The 16379-nt window shown below is 37.6% G+C and overlaps 1 protein-coding gene across 1 annotated transcript in view; it reads left to right on the top strand.

Moving 5' to 3' along the window:
* Positions 1-16379, top strand: part of PKHD1 (PKHD1, fibrocystin/polyductin) — a 469778-nt gene that overhangs the window by 183057 nt on the left and 270342 nt on the right. The window contains 6 exon segments of the mRNA XM_025382975.1: positions 4177-4387; positions 4802-4959; positions 7266-7457; positions 10396-10521; positions 13021-13077; positions 13319-13449. Of these exon segments, the coding sequence (XP_025238760.1) occupies positions 4177-4387; positions 4802-4959; positions 7266-7457; positions 10396-10521; positions 13021-13077; positions 13319-13449 (875 nt within the window).

The following is a 16379-nucleotide window of genomic DNA, read 5'->3' as shown; positions in this document are numbered from 1 at the left end:
GGAGCTACCCAACCTGGGTTTCAATAGTTCTATGAACAGAAATGACTCAGATGTAAAATGTGTGCAATGCTTTCTTCATCAGAGAAGTCAGTTGGTCCACCTTGTATGACATTTAAATAACATTTATGAAGTAATGAGAATAATTTTTTGAACATCAAAGCTAATTGGGTACAGTTAATTTACAGCTATTTCCAGAGGCTACAAATTCCATTTACTTGTCTAGTTCTCTGGTCTTAGATTCAGAAGAACTAGTTTCAGAACTTTGTGCTGATATCTATTACCATATAATCTTGTCCTTGAAGAATCATAGTTTCCTATCTGTACAATCTGTTAAAATAAATAACAAAAATAAAAAACCAAAGATTTCTTACTTGACAATGAAACTAGTTTGCATAGGTTGGGGTTATTCTAAGTTTTCAATAAACGTTTGTAATTTTTTCTGCTGTTTACATATTGAATATTATATACTCACTTGGGCATATGTCTGATGGGAGTTTACGAGTGATTGCCTGGAAGGCAATACTTAAAACAGCTCATTTGAACCACTATGAATTGAATGTTAATTATGTGTCCAGTGCTGTGTTAGGAATTGTGCCAAACATAAAGGAGACATGAGGCAGGGGCACAGCAGTCATGGTGCCACCTGTAAGTTGGAGAGAGAAGACACATGCACTGTAGTAATTTCAGGATGATTTAGTGCTGAGAGACGTGGGACTGACTATTGGTTATATAACTGAAGTCTCCCCAGGCTACCCTGAGCCTGCTCAGCCTGTGGATATTTCAATAGTGATAAAAAATTTTACTGTCTGTGGCGCCTGACTCACACAAAACCTTCTCCCCTTTTTAGCATTTCTGCTTGCTTCTAAGTGTTCTCACAATGTGTTTTCTGTGAGTTCATCTGTCTGCCTTAGTCACCATGAGACATCTTTCATGTTCTTTTCCTCCTACTTTGGCTTCTTGGTCATTGTTCTCCATTCAGGAAGGTAGTAGGGGCTGCCTCATCCCTGCATCTACTGCTGGTACCTGCCATGAGAGTACTGAACACATGGGTTTGAAGGTTCAGGCTTTCATTGAAAACCTCTAGGTGTGGGAGTGTGCTGTGCCCCATGATGAAATGTGGCAACTGTCTCTGCATGCTGCTCAGAGTCCCACCTGATCAACTGGACACCAAGACTCTGTGGTGCTGGTTTCTCCATCTCATTTGTGATTTTATGCATTCAGGATGTATTTATGGAACACTTATTATGTGCTAGACACTGTGAAAGGCATTGATGTTGTCACGGTGAACAAACATAGGTATGGTTTTTGCTGTTGTGTTTAGTGGGGGAGACAAATTCTAAGTATACAAATAGAGGCCAAATCGCAGTTGTGTTAGGTGTGAGAAAGGAGACAGCCATGGTGATATGACAGATTATGATACAGGGTTTGTCTTCTCAGCAAGTCTTGGAGGCTTCTCTCAGGATTACGCTCTAAGAAATGCAGCAGAGTGAATTGGTGAGAGAATCTTAGGCGGGGCAGCATCAGGTGACAAAGCCATCTGGAGAGTTCCTCCAAATTCTTCCCTCAGGTTCAGTCATAGATCCTTGTGGTCAAGAGAGAGGGCCTGTATCTGAGATTGACGCCATATCTTCTCTGTCATCTTCTTTTCTCCCATCTGTTTCTTTGTGCAAACTTCCTCCCCCACACAAAGCAGCTCAAATAAATGGCTCACAAGCTACCCAGACATGCTTGGGAATGCCTAAATCCCAGAGGTACATCCAGATTTTGCTGAAAGAATGATCTCACGGATCACTACAAGGTCTGTAGGAGGAAGTGAAGATGAAGTGTGTTCTGAAATTCATTGAAAAGATCGGGTTTGAGTCGTGCTTTAAAAGGATAGGTGAAGAGAAAGAAGCAAGGACACGAGTGGAAAGGACAAAATTGACAAAAGATTAGAGGCAGGATGATCCTGCTAAATGAGAATAGGTAAAGAGATTGGGCTTCTTGGAACAGAATTTATTAAGAAATCAGAGACCATAAAGTGGGGTCACATTATGGAGAGTCTTTAAAGTCGAGCAGGAAGTTTGGGACTTTGTTACTGAGTATTGCAGGAAAATACTGCAGATTAATGGATAAAGAAGGGATGTAATTAAAATAACTTAGCACAATTTCTTTTGTTTTAAAAAAAGGACATAAGGAGGAATACTTAAAGGAATAAAAGCTGTTTGTAAGAGGGTCTAGCTCAGATAATTATTACAATAGTTTTAAGATGATAGTACTCATCTAAATGTCAATACCTACTATGTAGCTAGAAATATGAGCCCAACACTCATTAAACACCCAGGCTTGATGTTTTAACCACACACATAGAGATGTTATTTTTGCAATGAGAGTGAATAAGTTATAAGATAGTTTCACTGGTTTCTAGAGGCTCTGTCAATATTTAAAAAGATGTAACTTTTTGTTAATAGTTAAAAAATATACTTCAAAAATTATCTGTGAATTTTTTTCATCCATTCAGAGTTGACCATTATTTATAGGAGTAATTAGTTGAGATAGACCTTTGTGGTCTCTACTGTCAGTTCTGCCATGTGTAGCTTGCATGTTGATAGTCACATAGTAGGTGTTTGTTGCATATTAACTGAGAATTGTGAACATTGATCACAGAGTCTGACAACATTTTGTCTTGGATAAACGTTTTTCTATGCTTGGTAGAGATTTTTCTATGAAGACATTCAAGAACGGGTTAGAAAAATTCACATATATATGCATATACATATAAATACATCTTATTTCATTTTATTGTTTCCAAAGGTTAAGATATACAAACAAGAAATAAAATTAAAATTATTTTCTTTTGGGATGATTTATGTCTTAATTTTCACCTGCTCTATAATTAGAAATTTTGAACTCTGTACATTTTTTAAGACAAAATTATTGCCCAAGTAAACTTCAGAAATTACAACATTAACCCAGAGACCTTTCTAAGCCTAGAACAACATTATTGGTACAAGCGCTTATGCACAGAGAGACCAATAAATAAAGAGGAAAGTTTAAAATAATTTGAAAATGATTTATTGTCGGTCACCTCTATAGTTAGAGATTCAAGTATTATTACTTTACTTTAGTACAACAAGGGAGGACAGTAACTTGCTGCAGGCTAAAGGTAAATTATCATCTATTGCAAAAGAGGAATGAAATGTACTACAGAAAGAAGAAGGAGTAGGGAGTAAGCCATGTGTTTTCTGAAGTATTCAGATAATGCCTTGAAAAAAATCTGTGCCTTGACCCTTGCTGGAAAAGACCAGAATAAACTGTGAGACAGATGATCTTCTTGAATTTTTGATAATTAGAGATTAGCGTGCTGGTATGGGGATGGTCAGGTGGGTAAATTGGAGTGCAATACAAACGAAGTTATCTAGAACCACAAGTTGCCCTTCTTCAACTGCATTCAGCAGTCTTATATTAGATAGGTCTAGTTTTTATAGTTTGAAGGGATCATTTAATACACCAAGACTTATGACAACTCTTAAGAGATAATTTTTGTTTTCCACTCTATTTTTGTTATTTGTGAAGTCTTCATTTTGGAAATTAGTTATGGAGGTCTATGTCAGAAAGTCTAGTAACCACTTATTTTTACTTGGAATAAAAAAGAGGTGGTAAAATTTCATCCTCAAACACAGTGTGACACAGAAAAGGAAGAGAAAGGATTAACATACACTTAGGGTCTATTATGTGGTAAGATCCAAGCTAGATGTTTCTTAGATACTATTTCATTGAATCTTTCTGAAACCCTATGATGGAAGACCCTGCTACTTCTGTTTTTAACTGAGGAAACTTAAGCCCACTCATCAAGTTTATTACCCGAAAGAATAGGGTTAGAATATGACAAGACCATGACTCAAATATAAGTGTAGTTTGACCACAATTCTTGTGCTTTTTACACATTGCTATTCTCTATTCTGGATTACTTTTATTGACTTCTTTTTATAGATAAAAAGAAAACTAATGTCAAACAAAATAAAACAAAACTAATATAGAAAAAAATTGGTGCTTATCTATCCTGAAGCTTGCTTTTCCAGATCTTATTTTATGGGATTCTTTGGCTAAATAACATCACATTAATTAATGATTAAATTAATAATGTTTTGATTAATGATTAAATTATCTAGACAACTTTTCCTCGGGCTGCTTTAGGTTCACTACCAGAAGTTATTGTCACCCGTCTTCGAGCAACTGCCCATGCCCGAGACACAGTGTTGGCTTTAGAAGATGCTGTGGACTGGCACCCTGGGGATGAAGTTGTCATAATCAGCGGAACAGGTGTTGAAGGTGCCAAACCGATGGAAGAGATTGTCACTGTGGAAACTGTGCAGGATACAGACGTCTATCTTAAGTCACCTTTGAGGTACTGAGTGTCAGCTTGGCTAAGTTGACATGGATGAAGATGAGATTTTAACTGTGTTGGAGTCTGAACATTTGTATTGGGGTCTTTCAATGATATATTTCTTCTGCATTAAATAATGCTAGACATTTGGACAAGAAAATTCAAAAGCATGAAATGTTTTGAAGATTTAGACTTTGTAAGTTAGTTTTTCTTGTGAGTCTCTAGAACTTCTGTCTTACACAAATGATTAGGGCAACGATCAGCATAGTTTCTAATTTTCATGCACTTGTGTCTATAGTTCACTATTTGGTTTTGAGTTTCTAAAGAAACATGAATAGATCCCCAAAGGAAGAATTATGTTAATCTAGTGGCTTATTATTCCTAGTAAGATTTGGAGTGATGTCCTCAGTTCTATCATCCTCTTTTTTTCCCCAGATATTCTCACAACTTTACAGAGAATTGGGTGGCTGGAGAGCACCATATTTTAAAGGCCACTGTGGCTCTGCTCAGCAGGAGTATTACCATACAAGGAAATCTCACTAATGAGAGGGAGAAGCTGCTTCTTTCATGCCAGGAGGCCAATGCTCCAGAAGGTAGAAGAATATTTTGTTGGAAAGTCCAGTGAGCAAAAAGAATATTCTTACTGTCTGATGATAGATGGCATTGCTATGGTTGACCTGTTTCAAAATAGAATAGGCCCTTAACCTTTGGATGCCAATAATTTTCTGTAGTTTTCAGAATGTTCATCCTCCTCCCTGCCCCACTGCCCAACACCCTTGTGAAAAAGATAGACAAAAGACAAAAGAAATGAAAGATTACTGCTTTGGGGAAAATATTTCTATTAAAGAACTCAATCTGAAGAGTTGAATTACATTTCATTTCTGGGTTCAATGTTGAAATTCCAGGCCACTTCTAATATTTTTAGGAAAGTCATATGCCAGAGTTCTGGACTCAGGCAGCACATTCTTACTGATTAGACTTGTAGGGCTCCCCCATCCCCTTTTCGGGATTTGTTTTCTGAGTGAACTACCACATACTTTAGGTAAGTGGTGGAAAAAGTCAATTTATCTTCTAGTAGAATAGCAGGCACTGAATCACACTGATGTGCCTATTAAGCATCTATTTCAGGGATGGTTAGTTTAGTAGGTTATGTTTTGGTTTCCCAGGCTGTAGGTTATGAGGCTTTCACATGTTGTGAAGACATCATTTGTCAACTTTGGTCCAGGATGGTGTGGGTGTCAAGGATGACTTCCAGGCATGAGCTCTGGATGGATGATGAGGCTATTTACTGGGATGGGAAGGGGAGCAGGTTTTGGGGTGGGAGAGTGGCAATTGTGAGTTTAATTTTGTATATGTCATAACTGAGATGCCAGGCCAGCAACTGTGTAGAGATGTCTGGTAATGTGTGGAGCCTGGAAGAAAGGTGGAGGCTGGAGTTAAAGATTTGAGTTGTGTCTAAATATAGGTGCATGTGAGTATAATGTCATGTGGTTGGGTGTGGAGAGTTGTTAGAAGTAGAGAGGGAGTTTGACCTCACCTCCCTCCCTACAAATCATCTACTCACAAATGTGTCATTCTAAAAAGAATGTTTGGATAACAGTGGGTTCACTTCCATCAACTGCCCAACTTTATCTATTCTGCAGAATTGGGATCTACATTCTTTTCAAACTTCCTTGGTGTTGTGAGATCATATTTTGCCAAATCTTGCATTTGATCATGCTGCCAGTGAGACCATGCTTCTAGGTTTAAGCCACTATAAATCTGTTAGCCTCCAATGGAAAACATCCTTGATTTCATCACAAATCATAAATATAACTACAATATTCTCAAAATAAGCCATTCCTTTTCTGTGTGGGGCTGGAGTGTGGAACAAGGTAGTTGAATTTAATAACACAAGGCCTGTCCATTTGAAAAATCTTATGGATCACTGGCACAAATAATCAAATTGTGATAAGGCATACAAATATAAATATCGCTTCATTTACCTCTTCTCTGGGTGTTAGCAAATGACTGGATTCTGAAATTTACTGTGGTATGATATAGTGTTTTATATTATTGGTGCTTCTTTGGATCATTAACATGAAAAATCTTTATTATTCAATTGGAGAGATGATTTATTCTCCAGATTAGTTTGTACCACCAAATGCCATGTATCAGCAGAAGGTGCCCTGGATCCCGAGGTCACAACATTTTGGTAGCAATAGTAGTTGTGTGTGTTCGGTCCAGGTGGTTTGATGCCCTCCCTAGCATTCATAGCTGTGTGTGTTAGTTCAGGTGGTTGCTGTCCTCACTAGCATTTGTAGTTGTGTTTATTAAGTGAAGGTTGCTGCCGTCCTCACTGGTGGCACAGCTGGGGAAGTAGGTGTTGGTGCAGGAGCTGCTCAGTTGCTTCTCTGAAGTCCTTTGACATTTCTGTGTTAGCATTATTGCTAAGCCCCCAAACCATAAAACAGCACAGTAATGGGGAAACCTCATTGGACAGCTTAAGATTAAAAAGTGCTGTTATTATATTCAGTGCTAGCATGTCTTTCCTACAATTATCAACCACAAGAAGGTCATTTTATTGCATATTTCCTCCAGAGGATCTTTTGGATTGAAATAAGCATCTGTTTAGGTTGGGTTTGTGGGTTATAGTCTGACTCTTTGTGACAGTAATTAAGATGATTGATATGAGAGTTTCTTGAAAAATAGAATGAAGGCAACATCATGTCCTGTTTATCAGATCTTTTAATTAATAACCTACAGAGGAGAATCAAAGAAAAGGGGAAATAAGATTATTAAATGAAATAAACAATAATGGTTTTTTCCTTGGTGCTGACAGTACCTTTCAAACTGGGAGATTTGTCTAGAAGCATGTTCTACATGCATTAGGTTCTCTGGACTTTATTTTGTGTTTCAGGTAATCTGCAGCACTGTTTGTATTCCATGAGCGAGAAGATGCTGGGATCCAGGGATATGGGAGCCAGAGTGATCATTCAGTCCTTCCCAGAAGAGCCCAGCCAGGTCCAGTTGAAGGGAGTGCAGTTTCGAGTCTTGGGGCAAGCCTTCCATAAGCATCTGAGCTCACTCACTCTGGTGGGAGCTATGAGAGGTAAGGGGGTCCAGACCTAGGACTTTCTCATGTTGCTTTCTTCCATGTTTAAGGCACTACATGCATGGGGGAATGATAGATGATATGTGGAATTTGAGGGATTTAGAGATGGATAATTGTTATATTCTAGGTCTGTGGTTCCCAAACTTTAGTATGCCTAAACAAATCACTTGTGGAGCTTATTAAAATTCAGAGTTATAGACCTTACCCCAACAAATTCTGGTCTAAGGTAGGCTTAGGAATGTGTATTTTAAATATGCAAACCTTTTGATTCTGGAACAGGCAGTCCAAGGAGTTCACTTTGAGAACTATCACTATAATATAGCACACGAGAGTGAACCACACAATCACGTGTTTTGAATTCTGTCTCTACCATTTACTAGCTTTGTGACTACAGGTGAATTGGCATTACATTATCAACACTGTGGGAGTCCAGACACTTCTATGTAAAGTTGTCCTAAATCAGAGGAATCTTTTGCCTGGGGAAATGAGGGGGAATGGGCCGAAACCCAGGTGCTTTTTCTGGGAATGAGGAGTAGATACATGTGCAGATCTTGGCCAGACATGAAGATGTAAGAAGGGAGCAGGAAACACCAAATTCAGGTGAGAACAACTAGGCGAAAAACAAGATCAGAATCAGAAAAAGAGAATATGACCCAATGCACTGACAGAAGTTCTAAAATCAAAGTTGAATGTAGGAACATCCAGGGCAAAAACTCATTACCAAAAGCTGATATGCAAAGAATCACAAAATGGGGTGCAGATGCCAAGTCACGAGGACAGCAACTCCATTTCTGAGTGATCCTCCCCATTCATCAGCACTTTCAATACCCACACATTCAAGCTTTGCCTTCCTTAAAGAGGTGGTGCTCCAGGGGTTCAGAGGTGCTCCAGTGGTCCTGACAAAGGACATCAGGGCATACTTTGTTCAGGTGGCTCTTGAGAGACACTAGGATTCTAACAGGTAATGGCAAAGTAATCCTTGAGGTCATTGAGGGCAGGATTCTGATCAGCCAAAAGCAACATTTTCCTTCATTTCAAATTATCTGTATGCTAAAGAAGTCTATTTATTCTAATTTTTCCAGTCTCTTTTTATTTATTTGAGTCATTTAGGGGGATGGCTCCCGAAATGTGCTTTGGATCGATTAGTATCCTTATTTCCTTCTCTCTGGTTCTTTGGTCAGCTGTATATAGCACTGCAGAATATTTGACATGTGGCCAATTCAATAAAAAAGAAGGTAGCAGTCACAAATAAGTTATCAATTGAACATAAACAAAGCCCTTCCTTGATGAAATTTTACCTAACCTATCTCTCCCACCTCTGTTTCAATCAGAGTAGCTGCACATTCATCTATTTTTATAGATATTTTATATTTTGGTTTTAGTTTTGAAAAAGAGTTCAATGCTTAAAAATAAAAGTTTGGAAATTACTGCATTAATACATTATTACCTGTAAATCCCTGTTAAAATGCAGAGGCTAGAAACTTTTGGAATACTCATCAAGGAATTTTTTATTGTTTAACACCCTGAAGCCCCTCATGTCCTATGCGGCTAATTACTCCCTGCTACTAGAGTTAGAAGGCATTGGGATCTTTGAACAGTACTTTAAAAAATATTTAATTTAATTTTAAGTTCCAGGATACATGTGCAGGATGTGCAGGTTTTTTACATAGATAAATGTTGCACAGTACTTTTTAAAGATTCACCAATCCCAGTATTCTGCCCTTAGAGCTACACAAACACATCAGTACTTATTGGTTGTTCACATGGTCAGGCATATTCTGTTTGGGTAACATGGTGAAGATTCTGTGCAGCACGGGCAGTGTTTTCTACAGAAGTGGATATGGATGGGTTAATTTATTGGGATGTATCCTTGATGAGTAATGTAAGGGCACCTAGTAGTAGGAGAGCTGAGATTGAGGGGAATGTGGAGATCCAGTGTCAATAGTGATGTTAAAGTTGAGAATTTTTTGGATAGTCCCAACTTTAAAAGTCAAATTATTCCATAAACTAAAGTAACTTTTCTAATATCCCAACGCTTGGCATCTGTATCTTTCTTACTACCTAGTAATAATAAAAAGTTCCCTTTTTAGGATTTATAGTTTAATTATTCAAATAATGAATTTTTATTATTTTAATGTCAGTTTCCTCCATCAGAATGCAAATACACGAATGCAGAGGTTACTTAGTTTCATTCATTTTTATGTTTCCAGCACAATGCTGTGCCCAATTCCTGAAACATATAGTTGATAATCAGTAATTGTGTATTCATTGACTCATCTAGGCCTCATAACCAGATTTGGGGATCATAGAATATGCCTATGAAACCAGTGTAATGATTTTCCTAATTGTCATTTTTTTTTTTTTAGCATAGTAGAGGATAGCTTCCTCTTTAGTTTTATAAACCTATCCAGTTCAAACGTGAGAGTCATGATCCTCAGGCCAACCTTTGGCCTGGCTTACAGTTAGGAATAAGGGTCTCTGGCTATCTTGGGCCAAGAATATTATTGCCTGATAAATTATAAATATTAATTCATAGCTCCAGGTTTCAAAGATCAAGGCTGGCCCATAAGCAGTGCTTTTCATATTATTCTTGACTTCTCATCTGTTGTATTGTGATGAGAGCTGATACCAAAGATGATGGCCAGTTGGAAATCTTGACAGCCATGAGTTCTTTTATTGTTTAGACACACTTTGTCTTTCTCAGATTGTTTTTTTTTTCTAACACTTGATTGTTGAATTTCACCCTTTTCATTATTGAGGCCCACTGGTTTGAGTTACCTATTCTCTTGTTTTGATTGTTGCTTCTAACTTCTTATCTCCTGAGTTTCATTATTGTGTGGGAGAATGTCTTTAGCTATAGTGTAGCTTCCTTTAAATGTGGTCAACAGAATCTCAGCAGCCATTTCTAATTTTTACTTTATTCTTTCCTATTCAGAGTCTTTCATACAGGGCTGCACAGTGAGGAGCTCCTTCAGTAGAGGCCTCAGCATGTGCGGGACCTTGGGCCTAAAGGTGGACAGTAATGTATTCTACAATATTTTAGGTCATGCACTGCTAGTTGGTAAGTAAAACAAGCTTGTTTAATTTCTGCATTCTTGAGTAGGACACAGTTTTTCACAAAGAATTCTCCCCAAATTTGTAATTCCCAATTTAAAAAATATTGGCCTTATGATCACTGGAAATGGGCTATAGTAAAAAATTCTAAATTTAAATGTAGTCACCACTGATTGGCTTACTAAACTTTACCTATAGGATACTGATTTTTTAAAGATTAGGTCAGGTTAATAAGTATATAATGGGAAGTTTTAAAGTTTTCTACCAGTAATTTTCACAATAATTCTAAGTCACATATATATGACTTTGTGTAGTCTTACAGACTGTCAAACTTGGTGTTGGCCAAGGATTTAAAAATCTGGAATTCTCTTCTTAATAGAATTCAAGCTCCTGTGGCTTGCTGAAGAAGTCCATGTTTCAGAATCTTCAACTGATCACCTGTATCTCCTTCTGTTTCCTAAAATTCATTCCCCTTGCAAAACTCAGAATTATCCTTAAAAATCTCAAGTTGTATATGGCCGGGTGCGGTGGCTCAAGCCTGTAATCCCAGCACTTTGGGAGGCTGAGATGGGCGGATCACGAGGTCAGGAGATCAAGACCATCCTGGCTAACACGGTGAAACCCCATCTCTACTAAAAAATACAAAAAACTAGCCAGGCGAGGTGACAGGCGCCTGTAGTCCCAGCTACTCGGGAGGCTGAGGCAGGAGAATGGCCTAAACCCGGGAGGCGGAGCTTGCAGTGAGCTGAGATCCGGCCACTGCACCCCAGCCTGGGTGACAGAGCAAGACTCTGTCTCAAAAAAAAAAAAAAAAAAAAAAACTCAGGTTGTATCATATCACTTATCTCCTTTGAGTTTCTTATTGCTTTTAAAATAGAATCCCAAACTTTTCACCAGACTTAAAAGATCCCTTCAGTGATTTTTGTCTCTATTAACTTCTGTAAACTTGTCTTGTTCTTTTTCTCTTCCTAGTACTCTAGTGATACTAAAATATTTTATTTTAGTTCCTTCAAAAGATCACACTTTTTCCTTCCTCAGGGTCTTTGCACAAGCTCTCTGGCTCTGTTCATGCCACTTACTCTCCTCCTGCAAGATCCTCTCTCCCAGACAAGTCCTTCTGTTTAAGCTCTTTAAGTGCCAATCAGTACTTCTTAATTTAAAATTATATACCACATTTCTGGTCATCTGATTAATGTCTTTTTACCACCGGATTTCTTGAGGACATTGTCTCCTGAATATTTAACATATTAACTAGTGCACTGTAGATCTATTAGTTGAAAGAAATGAATGAATTAAGGAACAAAGGGTCTCTAGTTTTATCAGAATAAAAAAGTAAATCAGAGTTTTTCACTGAAAGTAAGAATATATTTAACAGTATTTGTTAAATACTGTTTGATATTTAATTCTATAGTATTATCAGTGGGAAAATATATGTTTCATTTAAGAACAATCTGTTGAGATAAAAGCTATAAAAGTTCTATTCTGAGATGGAGACTGTCTAGTGAGAAAATATGAATCAGATACATTTGCTTTAAAACACACTCTAGCTCTAAAAGACAAAAAACTAAGGGTAACTGAGGTGATCAGGTGCAGAAAAATCTTTTGATTAGAAAAGGACAGCCACCGGGAAGTCAACTAACAGATGTAGGATTGACTTTGTTTGTTCCTACGTTTGTCCGTGCAAGGGAAAAGGTGAAACATCAAGGAGAAATTGAGAAAGGTATCCTAACAGTATTACCTTAGCAGAAAACAATTATGTGGAATAGATATTAACTACGTAAGGAAGAAAACCTGTAGGAGGAATTTAACCTTTAGTGCTTGAATGTTGTGAATTATAAGCTTTTGACATCTATTGTATTACAGGTCAGGGAATTAACATTTTTCTTTATTGATGTGTGGTAGGTAAAGCCCTTAATCTCACACATAAGAAGTATGCAAACCCAGACCCATGAAATGACATGAGGAAGCCCACATACTTCGTAATGAAGGGTTCTTTGGGGCAGATCTTTATTGATAGCACTTAAGTGACTAATTTCTCTATGTAGCATGGCCCATGCCTGCTCTTCTATTCTCTTCTATTCCAGCCTCAGTGGTTTGGGTGTGAAGGTCCTAGATATTATCCGTCTTGTTCCTCCAGGACATTTCAGATCTTCCAAGGGAAGATGAAGGCATGCAGATAGTAGGTTGCCAGTTTGAACAGCTAGGAATGGGATTGGTGTTGACACAGGATATGTGGCACTTAACAGTGGAGATAGTCACTTAGACTCCTCCTCAAAAGTAAAACAGATCTATTTTTCTGTTCTTTTTATTTAAAATGAACTTCTGAATCCTGATACTCTAGAACTGAAGAGTTCATAAGATCTGTAGCTCCTTCCCTAATTTACAGATAAAAACACAAAAACAAAATTAAAACAACCCACACCCAAAGAAGAAGTAGTGTTGCAGCATCTCTTGTTTTCCTAAGTGGCATAAAATATACTCAAGTAACGGGGTCTTTTGTTCTCAGGGACATGCATGGAAATGAGATATATCTCTTGGGAGGCAATTCATGGAAGGAAATATGGTAAATATGTAAATTGATTTTAAATCTATTACATTGTATTTAAAATTGTCATATATTTTATAGACAAGCCTGATGGCAAAATGTTGGGTCCCTTAAGTTTATTGTGCATACTAAGTATTTTTTTTATATATATATATGAAATACATATGTGAACTCTGATGCGTATTAGTAGAATCAAGAGTGTTGAGTTGTGTACATTTCAATTATGTTTGTGGATTCTCTGGGTTTGTTTAAACATTAGACTGGTCAGGACATGGAAATATAATAAGAAACAACGTGATCATCCAGGTTTCTGGTGCCGAGGGACTCTCCAATCCTGAAATGTTGACACCATCTGGCATCTATATCCGCAGCCCCACCAATGTTATAGAGGTAAGATCTTCAGATCCACCAGGAAGACCAGAACTGAGAGGGCATAAAGTTCTTTCTCAATCAGGGGTGTCCAACCTTTTGGCTTCCCTGGGCCACACTGGAAGAAGAATTACCTTGGGCCACACATAAAATGCACTAAGGCTAATGATAGCTGATAGGCTGAAAAAAAATTGTAAAAAATACCTCATACTGTGTTTAAGAAAGTTGATGAATTTATGTTGGGCCACATTCAAAGCCATCTTGGGCTGCATGCTACCTGTGGGCTGTGGGTTGGATAAGCTTGCTCTGAAAGTTCTTTAAGGTGGCAGCATTAGTGGTGGTGTGGTATGAAATGTTTACTTGCTGCATATTTGTATCAAGAAAATAATGTATAATTTTGCATTAAACAAGTTCTTTAGGATAAAGATAAGCATTCCTCTCAGGATTCCTGGAAACACTTTTTTGAAGTAATAGGTAATGGAGCAAAACAAAGTAGATATTGATCGTTTCCTGGTCATTTAGATAATGCAAACGAAAATATCTCCCTGAACTATCAACTCTGGGTGCTGATTTATGTCTCTCTAGATTCCAATGCCAATTTCTTATTAAACCTTCACTATCTTACTATGTTAATGTGGCCATATTTTGTCCTTTAACAGTGTTCAAAACTGAGTCATGAGTTGTATAAGGTCATGTCAGATTCCAGGAGGATGAAGTACACTTCAATGACCTTGAGTTTTAAATCCCATTATTTAGTACAACTTAACATTGGTTTCTCTTGGTAAATTTCTGTTTAAACATTTAAGAAATTAATTTTTTGGGGGAAAATGTAGCTGTAGACCTGAGTGAACAAGTGCATCAGAGTAGTGGCAAGCCATTTCGTTTCCTGTTTTCTAATTATTTTATCCCATGGATCATCTATCAAAAGAGTTAAAAGCCTCACTCTTCCAGGAAACTCCTCTGAGCATCCACAATGTCATTATGCTGAGTTTCTGAGGAACTCGGAGCATGAGCTTCTTTCTCACTGATCTTCTGTTTTTAATTACCTTCAGCTGAATAACCTCTAGTAAAAGTAGTGGTTATCTCGTCAACCTTCCTTAGATTCTTAATTACGTTTGTTCCAAGCATAGCACTTACACACCATTTTAGGTGCCTAATGGGAGTGGCTAATATGCCAGTAAGCAAAGGAAGCAGAACTACATGGACTGTAGGAACCCAGACCCCAGACCTAGGACAGCTGGAGCTGCATTTAACTTGTTTGGCCACTACAGGCCAAAAATCCTCCTAATGCTTATTAGGATTTTTCTTTGTTGTTATTTTAAACTTTTACTTTTAAAATAATTTCAGACTTACAAGAATAAATAAAAGAGTTCCTATGTGCCCTTTCTATGTCTGCAAGCTTTTGGGCTTGAGAAACCATGTTTTTGTGTACTTTTCTGGGTAGCATAATGTTGACTACATCAAATGCCTAGAGGAAGGTAAACCCTCAGGGTTGCCCAGCTCACCTGCTGTGTGAAGCTGGAATGTCCTTGTCTCTCTGGGTAGTATGTGGTCTTCTGGACAGGAGTACTAGCCATTGGCTGACAAGAAGAAGGTTGAGCTGGCTGCAGGTGCAGAGAACCAGAGGGTAATCGGAAAAGCTGTGAATTGCATGAGTCTTTGCAAAATGACCTGTAGAATAATACCCAGTCAGCAATAGAAAAATTGACTCCACAAGTAGCTGCTTGCTCTCCCTCCAATGCTTTCCATTTCCCTTCATTTACTTTCTTACTCTTGTATCCACTTTTCAAAATTAGAAAAAAAAATACAATGCATGTGTTTTGAGAATGGAGTTTTAGTAGGTTAAACAGGTAATGTAGATTCTTTAGGTATATTCCTGACATATTCGTCATTGGTGACCTTAAAGTTCTAATTCTATTTTCATTAGCTTTTAGACACTAGCACAATGTCTAAAACATGGTAGTTGCTCAAAAAATGTATTTAATATAATGAATGAAGGTATAAATCTGTAACCAAATTATATGGGGGAAGAAAAAGGAAAGCAAAGAACAAGTTCCAAAGTTCTAAAATCATTTTGATGACTGAAAAATAAGTTTAGTCAGTGGAAGCATTTAGATTCTGTTGGGCTATCAGCATTAAATCTTGCAAAGTCTAGTCCAGTTTTTCAGTTGTGCCATTGGCTTTCTGTTATTCAGTCTTTTTTTGTATTCTATTGTCTGTGATGTGCCATTAGTTAAAGACATAGGTGATAACTGGGCATATATGAAGAAAACCTATGCTCCCTAGGTGGATCTCAAACTCTTGGTCTCAAGTGATCTCCCCACTTTGGCTTTCCAAAGTATTGGGATTACAGATGTGAGCCACCATGCTTGGCTGAGTTAGTGTTTCTTGTGTCCTGTATGGATGATATATGGAGTACTTTGAAGAACATATTTTAGAAATACACCTTCATTCCAAAGGGATAATAAGGAGGCTTCCACAATAACAAGGTGTGTGTGTATGTGTGCATGTATTTGTGTGTACGTGTACAATATGTGGAACAGAAAGAGATGTGATAGAAAATTCTGATTCAGATTTTTCTTTATTTTAAACTTGTAATTTTAAAATAATTTCAGACTGATGAGAAGCTGCATTAAATAAGGTAATTCCTATGTGCTCTTCATCTAGCTCCCTCCAATGATAACATAACCATAACCATAGTCATGGAGCTGTACCAAGGCCAGGACATTGACTTTGGTATGATAGTATTAATTAAATAAATGCATTTATTTAGACTTGAAGAAGATAGCCTAATGTTTGCGCAACCAACTCTGAAAGCCTAAACTCTCTCTCCTCACATACCTGAGTCTGACCTTGAAATCTCTGACCTGGCAGGTAGGTAGGCAGGGGATATGATTCTTAAGTATGTGCAATGGTTTGTGGTTTTATATTATTCCCAAATTGCCCTGATG

This window comes from Theropithecus gelada, chromosome 4, assembly GCF_003255815.1.
Source record: "Theropithecus gelada isolate Dixy chromosome 4, Tgel_1.0, whole genome shotgun sequence".
NCBI lineage: Eukaryota > Metazoa > Chordata > Mammalia > Primates > Cercopithecidae > Theropithecus > Theropithecus gelada.
This window is presented reverse-complemented; position numbering and strand designations above follow the sequence as displayed.